Here is a 16,361-nt window from a genome sequence, read left to right on the forward strand (position 1 = left end):
ATCAATATTATGTGTATATATTATATTATTAGAACAGCACAATATTAGTATTATATATTACTATATTGTACTATACCATTATACTGTAATATTATTAAATGTAATTTAAAATATAATAACAATAATTAGCCATTAATTTGTGACCAAATGGACTTCTTCAAGGAGCAGATGAGAAAAAAATACTTCTGAATCATATTACTTCGGGTTACAAACAGGGAGGAAACAGAATCAAAGGAAGTTGCTTTTCTGTTGCTAAAGAAATTGAAATTCTATTACCTGTTTTTATTGGCCAAGGAAGGAGTGGTATTTGTCTGCACTGAGATCTCTCCAGAACAACTGAACCACAACAGATATTATTACCTCTTCTTCTCTAAACAAAGACTTGATGTATTATCTGCATTTTGATTGGCTAATAAATGGGTTGCTCTCGTGTGGATTTTGCATTTTGTTGCTTTCTGCTGCAACATAAATTCTCTATGTTAATGATTGCACCAGGGGAAGACATGCAGCTGCATGCTCACAAGAACTAGTCTCGTGCATGAATTTTTCACAACAGGGAAGTTCATTCAATCATGTAATCCCACACCTATAAGCTCACAAGCTATTTCACCATCTCACCTGTTGCATGCTTGCTGAATTTCACCAATAAAATGGTGCTTCCGGATGGAGGACTGCTAGCACAAGCTACTGAAAGGCATTTCAGAGCCATTCTGTCTCCCTCCTCCCCAAAGGCCAAAAGATAATGACTGACAACATAACCTAAAAAAAAACATTTTCAGCCCTCCAAAGTAAGTATTCATTATGACATAAGGACATAAGACCAAAGTGAGTGACCACATATGCGGACTAAGTTGAACATGATTTTACCTTGGCGATTTGGTATATATGTATTTTATCTATATGTATTTTAATCTTGTATTGTTGTATGATGTTTTAACTTGTATTAGTAGCATTGAATCCTTGCTGTAAGCTAGTCTGAGTCCCTCTACGAAGGTGAGAAGATCGGGATATAAAAGTTTTAAATAAATAATAATAATAAATAATCATTTCCGTTATTACTTTTGGGCATCAAGGGAAAATGGTCATACTCTCATTAGCCACAAAAAACATTCTTAAAGGAGCTGATGATAAATTGGACTGCCCACAACATGTTTTCCAATATCATTGATATAATATTAATACTAAATATCTCAGTGTCACATTAGATAGAACACTAACATTTAGGAATCACTGAATGAACACCAAGCACAAAGTAGCTGCATGCAATAACATACTGTGGAAACTTCCTGGCAGCACATGGCGTGCAGACCCAAAATTAAGAAGAACATCAGCCCTGGCTTTGTCTTACTCAACTGCTGAGTATACCTGCCCTGTTTGGCACAAGTCTGTCCACACAAAGCAGGTGAATATAGCACTGAATGAAACACTGAATGCAGAATAATCACAAGATGCCTCAAACCTACACATGTTGATAGACTCTATAAGTTAGCTGGCACTGCCCCCTCCCCCCATGTGTGATGGTGAGAGAAATAAGGTTGAACACTGTGAAAGCCACCCACTGCATGGCTATCAGCCACCTCCCAGTAGACTTAAATCAAGGAAAAGCTTCATGAGAACCACCACTCCTCTATATGTTCCTCCAGCAACAGCAAGAGTATCCCTCTGGGCAGCTAAACCAGGAAATTCCAACTAGATGGTCCCCCATGAGGGTCTTCCTCCAGGGACATACCAAGAATGGTCAACTTGGAAGTCCCTGGACAGACTGAGAAGTGGATTGGGCAGATCAAAAGACAACCTGGCAAAATGCCACTATCTAGAAGAATCCTCAACCTTGTGAGACTGTGGAGCAGAACAAACAACTCAGCATCTGTGTCCTTGCCCACAATGCCCTGCCTCACGCACAGAGGAAGAACTGTTTAAAGCTACAGACAATGCAGTTGCTGTTGCCAGTTTTTGGTCTAAAATCATTTACCTGCTTGTGCTCTATTTTATCAGTTTTATAATAATTTATGAAATGCTTTTGACACAAAATAAACAAAATGCCATTAATTGAACAACTCTGAACTTCTTTCAAATTCTTTATTGGACATTTGGTGAATTCTTTTTTAAAAATAGCTATTGTTCCCATTTGTAAGCATTCTGCTTAGTAAATACACACACACACACATACACACACACACTTTTTTCCATGGCAGGCTGTTTTAAAGAAGAATAATCAAGACAGAATCTATAAAGAGGACAAGGAGACCTTGTTGACATCCCCTAAAGCCTCCATCCCCTTCTCCAACCTAAGCAAGTGGTTGTTACTTTGCAAATTCCAGCCCACAGCTATTAGCTGCTAATCCATCTCCCCACCTGACAGCCAGCCAAGCAGTGTTCCAGAATGACAATGTCCCGCTAAGGCGGATCTGGTTAGTGCTCCTACGTACTATTTAAACAAAGCATAATCTTACTCAATCTGACTATATATGGAGTTGCCCGGCGAGCAAAAAAGCCCGAGATGCTCAGTCAGGAGGGCGAGGCGGGACAAGGCTGCTCTCCTCTCCGTGTGTAACTAAAATAGACTTTTGGTAGCAAAGGTCAAATAGCCAGTGTGACCCACCATTTCCCTGAGCGGTACACTGCTTCTGAATTGCACGGTCCCTGCCTGAGGACTTGCCGCATCTTGATTTGATGGGCTGCCTCTGTCAAACGCTGTGACGCTGGCATTATCCTCGGCTGCTTTTCCAAGGTCAGGGATTTGCAAGCTAATTGTCCGAACGTTGTACACCCTGAGCAGGATCTCCGAAGTATTAATTTCAGTAAAGCCGTGTTCCTCCAAAGCCAGGCAGGTCCTTTGAACTTGCTCGATGCAGGGGGAGAAAGAACAGATGCGTCCACCTAGAGAAAGAGGAGGAGGGGAGAGAGAGAAGGAATGAATGAATGAATGAATGAACGAATGGATGGGTGACAAAAGAACCAGCAATTGCAATCATCATTTCCAAACTCAATTCCTTGGTAATGTTATCTAAGCTTCAGTTCTGTGAATCCTTGACTGAATGTCCAAAGCAGCTTTGCCTCCGTTAAATTCCACATCACATTGCATATACAAATACCACAGATTTCAAAGTTAATTTGTTGTATTGCAGCTGATCATAAATGGAATAATCACTGCACATGTCCATATCCTATTTCTCAAGGTGTTACATTGCTAACAGTTAGTTAAAACACTTTTTTTCTAAAAAAAGAAAGAAAGAAAGATATAGTGCTACTGAAAAAACATCAAAATATAATGTCAGGTCTAATGAGGTTTTAGGTAGGGAGGGAATTCCACAGCTGAGGAGCCACCACTGAGAAGGCCCTGTCTCTTGTCCCCGCCAGGCGCGCCTGCAACAAAGGCGGGATCGAGAGCAGGGCCTCCCCAGAAGACCTTAAATTCCTAGCTGGTTCTTAGGGAGAGATACATTCGGACAGGTAGGGTGGGCCAGAACCATTATCAATGGTTTCCTCTTTCCACCAGGGATAGAGAAGTCACACTGGATATACTGAACTGGAAGTAAGCTCCAATGAGCTTAATGGGAAACTTCCTTCCAAACAGACATAGATATGGCTGTATTGAGAAAGTATCCCCATGCCAGCTTTGTTTTTCCTGGACTTTGTCATTGTACGGAAAGAGGCTCCTGGAACAGAATGTACTCGATCTATGTGCCTTGTCGCTGATTAATGCTCCACTTCCTAGATGCTTCACACAGATGTTAGCACCTCATTAAAAGAACCACTGGCTTTCTCAAAAATGCCTTTGATATTTTTTGGAAGAGCTCTTGAGGTTGTATTTGTGTAAACAATGATTGCATTTCAGATAATGGCCTTTTTGACTCACAATGGTTAACGGCCAGGCACACCACCTTGGCCAGAAGAAAGACAAATAGCGCCTAAATACCATAAAAGCACCAGATATCATCTCATCTTACAAGTTAAGCAGGGTCTATCCTGGCTAGTACTTGGATGGGAGGCCACCAACTACTATTAGGTCTTGTAGGCTATATTTCAGCCCCTGGTGGCACTCTATGCAGTCATGGCAGCCACATGACCTTGGAGATGTCTACAGACAATGACATCTCTTTGGCTTAAAAATGGAGATGAGTCGGAAACGACTAGTCTTAAATCAGGGAAAACCTTTACCTTTACTTAGGATATATTTCAAAGGAAGGAACTGGCAAAAACATCCCTGAATAATTTATTGACTAAGAAAACTATGGAATTCATGGGGTTGTTGAAAGACAACATGAAGCTGCAAAGCAAGATCAAACTATAGATAAACATGACTTGAGTAGGTCTCCCTCTCCCAAAACAAGAGCAAATTTGTGGAGCAAATCCATATTTTTAAATCCAGGGAACCAATAAATGATGTTGGAATGGTCTAGTGTTGACGATATTCCCACCAATATTAGACCTGACAGATAATACAATAGATGCTGGGATGATATGGGATAGATAGTAAAAGTTTTTAAGAGCAATGGAACAGAATTTGAACCAGTTAACTACAAGAGAGGAGATTCCATCTGAACATTAGGAAGAACTTCCTGACTGTGAGAGCCGTTCAGCAGTGGAACTCTCTGCCCCGGAGTGTGGTGGAGGCTCCTTCTTTGGAAGCTTTTAAGCAGAGGCTGGATGGCCATCTGTCAGGGGTGATTTGAATGCAATATTCCTGCTTCTTGGCAGGGGGTTGGACTGGATGGCCCATGAGGTCTCTTCCAACTCTTTGATTCTATGATTCTATCCGTTTTTATTTCCTCTCCTTTGCAGGAATGCATTGCATCACCTTTTCTAACCTTGCAAAACTCTGGAGACTTCAATGCTCTTTATGGGTATCTCAGAATAGCGCCCTTTTTGTTGTTAAAGAACATCACTGGTGCTTAAAAAAAACCAAAACACAAATTTTAATCAAACCCAAACAGCACCCTACATCCCTAACCAAAGGAAGCACATTTGTACAGGAAATTCAGAAATATCATTTCTGGGTCTGAGTAAAACTGGACAAGGCTTGGCATGCTTTCTGCACTGCAGAGATACTACAGTTCCCGTTAACATTTAGCATTCGTATGGTCAGCTACAGAATACAGTTGACTGCCAGTCTTGAGTGTCTTCCCATTTTTGCTTAATATTTCTATTACTTAACATAGGATCGTGCAGTTTTGGCAAATCTATGAGTCATATATCTGCTCCAGGGGGTCAATGGACCTTCCCAAATAGAAGGGAAAAAACAAAACTGAATGTTGCCAGGAAAGGTTATGTTGAATATCTTATATACTCAAGTATAAGCCTAGTTTTCAGCATATTTTTATGCTGAAAAAGGCCCCCCTTGGCTTATACTCGAGTGAGGGTCCTGGCGGGAAGGCATGGAGCTGAAAGAAGCCCTTTGCAGGGCATATACCAGCTGTGTGCCTCCTCCCCTTTCTGCACAGCAACCCAGATGGGTCGTTGTGCCGAGAGGGGAGAGGAAGGAGCGTGGCTCATCAGTCACGCACCTTCCCACCAGGCTGAGCCTTGTCTGGCCTCTCCTCTTGGCACAACAACCTATCTTACAAAGAGGAGAAGCTGCATGCCTTGGCACATCAACCAAGAGGACAGGAGAAGCTGCATGCCTTAATTAATGTAATTTTATTGGTGTCTATTTTTATTTTGAAATTTACCAGTAGCTACTGCATTTCCCACATCAGACTTATACTCGAGTCAGTAAGTTTTCAAAGTTTTTTGTGGCAAAATTAGGTGCCTCGGCTTATATTCAGGTCAGCTTATACTTGAGTATATATGGTAATAGGAAGACCCTGTAAACTAACTAAAGGAACAATTCCTCGTAGAGGTTTCAAAGAGGGACAATCAATCCTTTTTATGCAAGAAAAAAAAAAGGTATTCCAGGTGTGTTTGAAGATGGATTATGGACTATAAAACCAACCTTGTGAATAGGGAGAATCAGGCCTGATACATATTTATATAACTATATAAATAAAAATGTAATGTTCGTTTGTGGGATTAACAGAACTCAAAAACCACTGGACAAATTGACTCCAAATTTGGACACAAGACACCTAACAACCCAATGTATGTTCTTCACTCAAAAAAAAATGATTTTGTCATTTGGGAGTTGTAGTTGCTGGGATTTATAGTTCACCTACAATCAAAGAGTATTCTGAACCCCACCAACATGAAATTGAACCAAACTTGGCACACAGTTCTCCCATGACCAACAGAAAGTACTGGAAGGGTTTGGTGGGCAGTGCCCTTTGGTTTTGGAGTTGTAGTTCACCTACATCCAGAGATCACTGCGGACTCAAACAATGATGGATCTGGACCAAACTACACGAATAGTCTATATGCCCAAATGTGAACACTGGTGAAGTTTGGGGAAAATAGAATCTTGACATTTAGGAGTTGTAGTTGCTGGGATTTATAGTTCACCTACAATCACAGAGCATTCTGAACCCCATCAATGATAGAATTGGGCCAAACAACCCACACAGAACCCCCATGTGGGCCACAGCAACGCGTGGCAGGGGATGGCTAGTGTGTGTGTGTGTGTGTGTGTGTATATATATATATATATATATATATATATATATTCCCAGAGGTTTTGCAATATGCATTTGTATGGAGAAGGCAAGTCTAATTTCCTTGTCTCTCAACTATGAAATGGTCTTTTTTTGTATCAGGCCTGATACTATACACACACACACACACACAGATGTTTTACAATATGCATTTGTATGGAGAAGGCAAGTCTAATTTTCTTGTCTCTCAACCATGAAATGGTCTTTCGCAAAGCTATTTGGTCTGAATTTCCAATCCAAAAACAAGGCACCTGAAGATACCAGGCATACGCAAACTTTGGCTCAGTAAGTGTTTTGGACTTCCACAATTCTGGCTGTTAGGAATTGTGGGAGTTGAAGTCCAAAACACCTGAAGGGGCAAAGTTTGCCCTGTACCAAGGATAGGTAACAAAATACAATGTGGGTGAGAAAATTCCCTCCCACGGTCCAGCATTTATGTCAGGATTACAGTTAAGCTCCAAGGGAACAGGGATTTGCAACTGACATTATCATCAACCCTGTTAATCAAAAAGTCAGATGCTTTGATGCTGAATCTGGCTCCATCCCAAGACAGTGCAGGTATAAAGTAGTCAGGTGGAAATGAAAGAGAGTAGGACATAGGATGTTATTTGCTAAAGATGAGGTCCTTAAAGACAGATCAGTTCAGGAAAGGGCATAGCACTCCAAATGCAGCTAGACTCCAAAGCTCAGATGTCCTTGCTAGCTAGGGTTGCCATAATTCAAAACTGGAGAAGATTCCCACACCAATAACACTTGGACTGGAGACAGAATTTTAGCAGGCATTGCTTGTTACCTGCAAAAAAATTCCTCTTTTTACACATCTCTTAAATGTATGTGCATTGGTTCCTGTTTTGAATTTGCCAATCCTATATAGTCAATAGGAGTTCCCATTCCTGGTTCAGATGAAGGCATTTAGACTATAAAGAATCATGTGATATGAGTTCTAAAAGGACAAAATAAATTAATTTGAAAGTGTGGGTTTTAAATTTGCACTCTATTTCTCTTTTAATGTATGTGGTTTTATTACATTTCAATCCTTGCACAAAGTATTTTAATACATGTATTTTGTGATGATGTGTTTGAATGTATTTTTTTTTCCGTGATAGGAGTGACTTGAGAAAATGCAAGTCACTTTTGGTGTGAGAGAATTGGCCATCTGCAAGGACATTGCCCAGCCCAGTGGACACCAAGATGTTTTACCATCCTATGGGAGGCTTCTCTCATGTCCCCACATGAGAAGCTGGATATAATAATAATAATAATAATAATAATAATAATAATAATAATCGTGCAGTTTTCTGGCATTGTATATTTCTGCTGCTTCTGTGATTGTTCATTTGTATTTTGATTCTGTAGCCCACTTGTTGATGGATGTCCAGAATCAGCAGCATCCACTGTGGTACTTTTTATCCTGGGCATCGACCATAGTGCTAATGGGTTAGGTGCTTTTGGTTCCACTCCTCAGCTGAGACCTCTCTGACTTGGTTGGACCTGCTCGAAGTTACACTATCACCAGCACAGCTCTCAGCATCCCTGGAGCAGTTAAGCCTCCCACCACGACAAGGTGGCACCCATTGGGGGTGGGTAGGCGAAAAATCAGTTGATCACCCAAAATGCAGACTGTGCAAGGAAGGTGATGAAACCATTGATTATATCCTCAGCTGCTGCAAGAAAATCGCACAAACGGACTACAAACAGAGGCACAACTCTTTGGCCCAAATGATTCATTGGAACTTATGTCACAAGTACCACCTGCCAGTAGTAAAGAACTGGTGGGATCATAAACCTGCAAAAGTAGTGGAAAATGAAAAGGCAAAAATACTGTGGGACTTTCGAATCCAGACTGACAAAGTTTTGGAACAAAATACACCACACATCTCGATTGTGGAAAAGAAAAAAGTTTGGGTTGCTGTAGGTTTTTCGGGTTGTATGGCCATGTTCTAGAACAGAGGTTCTCAACCTTCCTAATGCCACGACTCCTTAATACGCTTCCTCATGTTATGGTGACCCCCAACCATAAAATTAGTTTTGTTGCTATTTCATAACTCATTTTGCTGCTGTTATGAATAGTAACAGATTGGGGGAGGGTATTGATTTTGTCCTGTGGGAGTTGTAGTTGCTGGGATTGATAGTTCTACAATCAAAGAGCATTCTGAACTCCACCAATGATGGAACTGAATCGAACTTGCCACACGGAATTCCCATGACCAACAGAAAATACTGGAAGGGTTTGGTGGGCACTGACCTTGAGTTTTGGGAGTTGTAGTTTACCTACATCCAGAGAGAACTGTAGACTCAAACAATTATGGATCTGGACCAAACTTGGCATGAATTCTCAGTATGCCCAAATGTAAACAGTAGTAGAGTTTGGGGGAAATAGACCTTGACATTTGGGAGTTGTAGCTGCTAGGATTTATAGTTCACCTACAATCAAAGAGCATTCAAACTCTACCAAGGATTGAATTGGGCCAAACTTCCCACACAGAACCGCCATGACCAACAGAAAATACTGTGTTTTCTGGTGGTCTTTGGTGACCCCTCTGACACCCCCTCACGACCCCTCCAGGGGTCCCGACCCCCAAGTTGAGAAACACTGTTCTAGAAGCATTCTCTCCTCACAACCTCACAACCTCTGAGGATGCTTGCCACAGATGCAGGCGAAACGTCAGGAGAGAATGCTTCTAGAACATGGCCATACAACCCGAAAAACCTACAACAACCCAGTGATTCTGGCCATGAAAGCCTTTGACAATACAAAAAGGTTTGGATTATTGATGTCGCCATACCAGGTGACAGTCACATTGAGGAAAAACAACAGGAAAAACTCAGCCGTTATCAGGACCTCAAAATCGAACTGAAAAGGCTCTGGCATAAACCAGTACAGGTGGTACCAGTGGTGATCGGCATACTGGGTGCTGTGCCAAAAGATCTTAACTGGCATTTGGAAACAATAAACATTGACTAATTCATGATCACTCTACTGCAAAAGGCCACCTTACTTGGATCTGCGCGCATCATTCGAAAATACATCACACAGTCCTAGGCGCTTGGGAAGTATTCGACTTGTGATTTTGTGATACGAAATCCAGCATAGAGATATCGTTTGCTGTGACATACTGTTTTTTGTGTCATAAAATAATAATAATAATAATAATAATAATAATAATAATAATAATATCATTTTAATCTTCGGGGTAATCAAACAAATGTCACCTTGCACACAAATGCCTCTACAAATAGCAAATTGTAACTGGTCTCCTTATGGAGCCCCCGGTGGCGCAGTGGGTTAAACCCCTGTGCTGGCAAGACTGAAGGCCGACAGGTCGCAGGTTCGAATCTGGGGAGAGGCAGATGAGCTCCCTCTATCAGCTCCAGCTCCTCATGCGGGGACATGAGAGAAGCCTCCCACAAGGATGATGAAAACATCAAAATCATCCGGGCGTCCCCTGGGCAACGTCCTTGCAGACGGCCAATTCTCTCACACCAGAAGCGACTTGCAGTTTCTCAAGTCACTCCTGACACGACAAAAAACAAAACAAAACTGGTCTCCTTAATGTGACAGGGTTTTTTAAAAAAATGAAGGGAGGTTTTTCTGTTTTTTAAATACAGTGCAGCATTAAAACCTGGACAATCCCCCACCTGCAGTGTGAAGTGGTAGAGTTCATTATACATCATCTCAGAACACTGCCACCTAATTCTATATAACATAAAAGCATTTGTCTAATTTCTCTTTCAAAAGCACTTCTTCAGCAAAGCTTTCTTAATTTCTGGTTTACTCGTATTTGAATCTGTGTAGTGCAGGCCAATGGGATGTTCTGGGCTTTGAGAAACAGCAGAACAGATGGCATAAAAGGCCAGGGAGGGGGAGAGAAACAAAGAAGTTGTACAATAGATGACTCCCTGCCCCTCGGAGGGGGATGAAAAAAGGACAGGTTTTAAAAAATGCCAGATTTCTTTTAAGACAAGCTCTCATGGACCAGATCTCGTTATAGCAAACACAATGAAGAGTCCTCAATCTCATGAAAGAATTCACCCAGAGACAGTCGGGCACATTCCAGCTTGCTGTAACTCAGAAAGGAAACTGCAGAATTGGAAAAGTTGGAGATGGGAACCATCAGATTCTCTGGGGAGCTGAAAGCACTCCTTATGAACCAAGCTAAATATATTACATTAATATCTTGTTAAAGAAATGTGCATTTCTACTAGGCCACTTTCTAGTTGGGTACCCTCATGAAAATATGTATGTGACACCTAATTTATACAAAACCGTTTTGGTATAAACAAGGTTTCACGGTGCAATTGATTCTGTGCAAATCTGTTTTAAAAGAGATGTACAACTTCTAGAGATTTGAAGCCATGTTTTCCACTGTATTTTTTAAACTCCCTGAACAAACTCCAAAATTGTTTAAACTAATGTATTGTGGAAGGCTTTCATGGCCGGAATCACTGGGTTGTTGTAGGTTTTTTTCGGGCTATATGGCCATGTTCTAGAGGCATTCTCTCCTGACGTTTTGCCGGCATCTATGGCAAGCATCCTCAGAGGTAGTGAGGTCTGTTGGAACTAGGAAAATGGGTTTATATATCTGTGGAAAGACCAGGGTGGGACAAAGGACTCTTGTCTGCTGGAGCTAGGTGTAAATGTCTCAACTGACCACCTTGATTAGCATTTAATAGCCTGGCAGTGCCTGGAGCAATCTTTTGAGAGGTGCTTAGATGTCCCTGATTGTTTCCCCTCTGCTGTTTTGCTGTAATACTGGTTACCAGTATTAAAAAACTCTAAAATTAAAACAACCAGGGTTTTTGGAAAAAGCATTTTTGGAAAAAAGGGGGGAACGCCCACAATACACCAGGCACTAATTCTGCTCCCTGAAACTCTGTCTCATTTTCTAAGCCGTCACTGTCAGCAGTTAGTTTCTTCTGATCCTTCATTTCTGCAACCTTCATAGACTTCTAAAAATGGAAAGTTTGCTTGGATGGAGACAAAGCTCTGTCTTTTCACATGCCAATCTATTTTTTGATTTGATGCCTTTCCAAATATAGACCAGTTTCTTTCCTACACTACGGAAGGAGAAGCATCAAACGCTGGAGAGAAGCAAGAGGAGTCGCTGGCTGCATCCAGAAGGCCTTAGGACCTGGTTGTGGGAGGAATACGCTTGGCTGAATCCCTGACAGCGTGTCTGCACCAAATATCTTAGGACTGCCATATTTGTGAGGGGAAAGTCCCTCAATGTATGGTGGAAACATGAAATTGCAGATAATAGTGAACCCTGGGTTGTTGTAGGTTTTTTCGGGCTATATGGCCATGTTCTAGAGGCATTCTCGCCTGACGTTTCGCCTGCATCTATGGCAAGCATCCTGTGATTCCGGCCATGAAAGCCTTCGACAATACAATAGTGAACCCTATTGAAAAGACTTCTGATGGGAATTGACCACAGAGACATGCCAAAGGACCGAAACAACATCTACACATCAACAACTTAAGTGTCCTGGTTCTATTTCAAATATACATAGACTCACTGGCCAACACACATTTTGGTTCCTGAAATGTTAAGACCTGTTTCTGGGCATGTCTGACTGCCCAATTCCAAAATTTGCACCAGTTCCCCCCTATCAGCTCCAGTTTTTAGATATAGAACATATGCCATATATGAATCTTCATCTGCCTGTGCATAGAAAATCATGATAACCATATCTAAGAAACTAGAGCTGATGTAGCAGCTGCGGTGGCGCAACGGCTTAAATACACGTTAACGTTATGTAGTAATTACTGTATTTATGAATTTGGCACCAAAACATTACAATGTATTGAAACAGTTGTGGATCCGGGCGGGAGGCAGACTGCGTTGGATAATACAGAACGTTGGATGAGCGAAGGTTGGATAAGTGAGACTCTACTGTAGTATCAATTATATATATACACTAGCCATCCCCTGCCACGCGTTGTTGTGGCCCAGTCTGTGTATATGTGTTTTGTGTGTGTATATATATGTATGTGTATATGTATTTGTGTATATGTATAAATGTGTGTTTGTGTATATATGTGGTCTTGCGCATGCACTGTAGTGTCTTTTTGCTTTTTTGGCTTTTTAAGTCCCTTCTGCTCTGTTTTCCAGTGTTTTCCTGAGTAATGGTCACTCGTTGGCCTGAAAGGTGTATTGTGTCTAAATTTGGTGTAAATTCGTCCAGTGGTTTCTGAGTTATGTTAATCCTACAAACGAACATTACATTTTTATTTATATAGACTAGCCGTCCCCTGCCACACGTTGCTGTGGCCCACATGGGGGTTCTGTGTGGGAGGTTTGGCCCAATTCTATCATTGGTGCTGTTCAGAATGCTCTGTGATTGTAGGTGAACTATAAATCCCAGCAACTACAACTCCCAAATGTCAGGATTCTTTTTCCCCAAACTCCACCATTGTTCACATTTGGGCATATTGAATATTTGTGTAGAGTTTGGTCCAGATCCATCATTGTTTGAGTGCACAGTGATCTCTGGATGTAGGTGAACTACAACTCCCAAACCAAATGACACTGCCTACCAAATCCTTTCAGTATTTTCCGTTGGTTATGGGAGAACTGTGTGCCAAGTATGGTTAAATTTTATCGTTGGTGGGGTTCAGAATGCTCTTCGATTGTAGGTGAACTATAAATCCCAGCAATTACAACTCCCAAATGACAAAATCCATTTTTTTGAGTGAAGGACATACATTGGGCTGTTAGGTGTCTTGTGCCCAAATTTGGTGCCAATTCGTCCAGGGGTTTTTGAGTTCTGTGAATACCACAAATGAACATTACATTTTTATTTATATAGATGTTCAAAAATCATTCACTATGTATTGTCGAAGGCTTTCATGGCTGGAAACACTAGGTTCCTGTGGGTTTTTTCAGGCTATATGGCCATGTTTTGGAGGCATTTTCTCCTGACGTTTCGCCTGCATCTACAGCAAGCATCCTCAGAGGTAGTGAGGATGCTTGCCATAGATGGAGGCGAAACGTCAGGAGAAAATGCCTCTAGAACATGACCATATAGCCCGAAAAAACCCACAAGAACCTAATCATTCGCTATCTTGCAGAGAAAAGGGATCTAGGAATCCCTCAATGAGCATTGGTCTCTCTTCGCCAAAGTACATTTCCCAAAATCGTTTAGCCATTTAAAGTTATATAGTATTTCCAGTTTAAATGCATTCTTCGTGTATCTTGAGCCATAGCCAAGGTCCACAAAGTGCACCCAGACACATACGCTAAATGTTGTTCAAATTGTGGTTTGGCTACATTCCACTACGTTTGAATTTCTTGCACTGGACATGGCAGGAGGGGTGGAGCGAGAGAAAGCTGGCGAGGTTTATTTAAGAGGGATGGTATGTGTACACAGAATAATCTCCACTCCTTAGATGGAGAACTCTGGAGGCTTTAACTTCCCAGCCAAGAAGGCTCTCGTCTCCTGAACATATCAGTTTGACAAGAAGACGGCAGAGGAAAAAGCCTTCCAAGGGTAACAGAAACGGGGCAGGCGCATCAATGTCTTTGAGCCGGTCATATTTTACAGAGAGGTTGCCCTATATACCCCACAAAGCAGCCTTTCCAGTCCAGCGTTTTGAAGACATCCTTTCTCTGTTTCCCACAATGTCACCTTTGTGGCTGGGAATAGACTGTTTCAGATTTACCCTGAAAAGCCACCCATCCATCCAAATCAGCTCAAGGAATTAAAAAGGATGCTGCCGGCCAGAAATCCAAGGGCCATGTGGTCTTGGTCATGATGCAACGGCCCCCATAAAGCAGGCTTCCCGGCACAATGTGGATTTTCGCAGAGAATGCAAGCGGTTGGGAAAAGAAGAAAAGGGAGGAAAAAAATAATAATAACCGGAACGGCGTTAATTGCTTGGCTGAACTATTCTGCATTTTTCTCCCTCGCTCTGCTTTGCTGCTCAGCCCTCTAATGAAACTAACCCCCACAAAAGCCTCTTATGTAATTCAAGATAACAAGGCAACCTGTCTGCTAAAAATAGAGGGTAATGGGGACATCACAGCATACTATCTATTCCTCCCTATTAAAAGAAAAGCTTTGGATTTAACACTCCCCCCCATTTCAAAGTGTCAATCATTCAATATAATTCACAAAATAATCAAGACGATGCAGTGGAATCTGGAGCTGAACTATATTTGAGCAAACATACGAGGTATGGGAGAAGCACCAATATTTTTCAATTATTCGAACAGAAAGCTACCTTAATTGGAAGAAAGCCCGATTCGCTTGCCATGCTAGATAGCCACATGGAAAGAGAGATGGTTAGTTCTGAATTCTTTTCAAAATGTGTATGTGTGGGTATATTTCTATCCTGTTTTTTCATAAGCTTAAGGCAGCATGGATAAGACTTCACTTCTCTACTATGTGTGGATAGGAAGGGATACATCATCCCACTCACCTCATGTAGGTTAGGTTAAGAAATGGATGGCTGGTCCAACATAATCAAGTGAATTGCATTGGCTGTCTGAATTGGAATTTGAACCAAGGTCTCCGCAGTCCTTGTCCAATATTACAGTGCAACTTTCTCTAACAGGATGGGTTAGACAACCAGTCCAACATATGAAGGAAGATAGATTCGGGACATCTGTTCCAACCAGTATTCTGGTTATAAAAGCAATCATGTTTGCTTGCTGCTGAATTAGAATTGTCCAGTTAGGCCAGTGGTTCCCAACCTTTTTTTTTTTTTGAGCAGGGACCACTTGACCAGGGACCACTCTCCAACATTAAGCCGGTCTGAGTCCCTCTATGGAGGTGAGAAGATCAGGATATAAAAGTTTTAAATAAATAAATAAATAACATTAGTAACAAAAGGGTTACGAATCAGTTTTTGGTCAACTTTAGATTCAGTGTGGTTATTTGGGGTGCTGATTCAGAAAATTGCATTGGATAGACCACATCAACTCTAGTTTCTGATACAAAATATATGCCATGCAGTAGTTGCGATCTGCTTGCCCAGAGAAAACCATATTTAACTATCTAGAGATGACGTGGTCTATCCAATGCAATTTTCTGAATCATCACCCCAAAAAACCCCAGGAACAGGCCTAAAAACGAAGACACCAAGGTACCCCCGCTTCCAGGCGCCACGTGGAATGGCTCCACTTGGTGGGAGAGAGGAGGAAGAGAAGCAGCAGACAGGAGTCTTGTTGTGCTGCCTTTCGTGGGTAGTCGTGGGTAGTCAGCCACTCCCCTCCCGACATCCCAGCACTATAAGCGGGTTTGAAGAGACTCAGTGTACCAGAGTCTTTGCAGTTCGATCTTTAAACCCTTATGTCGTGTCAGCTTTTCCAGTAGTTTCTCTTCAATCCTGCTGTCGCCTGGGATTGCAATAATAATAATAATAATAATAATAATAATAATAATAATAATAAACCAGTACAGGTGGTCCCAGTGGTTATTGATGCACTGGGTGCCGTGCCAAAAGATCCCCACTGGCATTTGGAAACAATAAACATTGACAAAGTCACAATCTGTCAACTGCAAAAGGCCACCTGACTTGGATCTGAATCAGCACCCCAAATAACCAACTGAATCTAAAGTTGACCAAAAACTTCATAACCCTTTTGGGTACTAAAACTTCATAACCCTTTGGGTACTAATGTTGGAGAGTGGTCCATGGTCGAAAAACTTCATAAATCTTTGGGTCGTGGATGGTTGGAGTCATGGATGGTTGAATCAGTGGATTACAAAATCTGTGGATAAGGAGAGGACATCAAGACAAACCCCATGATCCTGGTTCCTTCTACTCAG

The 16,361-nt window shown here is 41.6% G+C and overlaps 1 protein-coding gene across 1 annotated transcript in view; it reads right to left on the reverse strand.

The window, feature by feature from the left end:
• Positions 1-2,065: 2,065 nt before the first annotated feature.
• Positions 2,066-16,361, reverse strand: part of TRMT61A (tRNA methyltransferase 61A) — a 74,343-nt gene continuing 60,047 nt past the window's right edge. The window contains exon 4 of the mRNA XM_060754875.2: positions 2,066-2,880. Within this exon, the coding sequence (XP_060610858.2) occupies positions 2,555-2,880 (326 nt within the window). The 3' untranslated portion in view covers positions 2,066-2,554. The remainder of the gene's footprint in view (positions 2,881-16,361) is intronic.

The sequence above is a fragment of the Anolis sagrei genome, chromosome 1, assembly GCF_037176765.1.
Source record: "Anolis sagrei isolate rAnoSag1 chromosome 1, rAnoSag1.mat, whole genome shotgun sequence".
Taxonomy (NCBI): Eukaryota; Metazoa; Chordata; class Lepidosauria; order Squamata; family Dactyloidae; genus Anolis; species Anolis sagrei.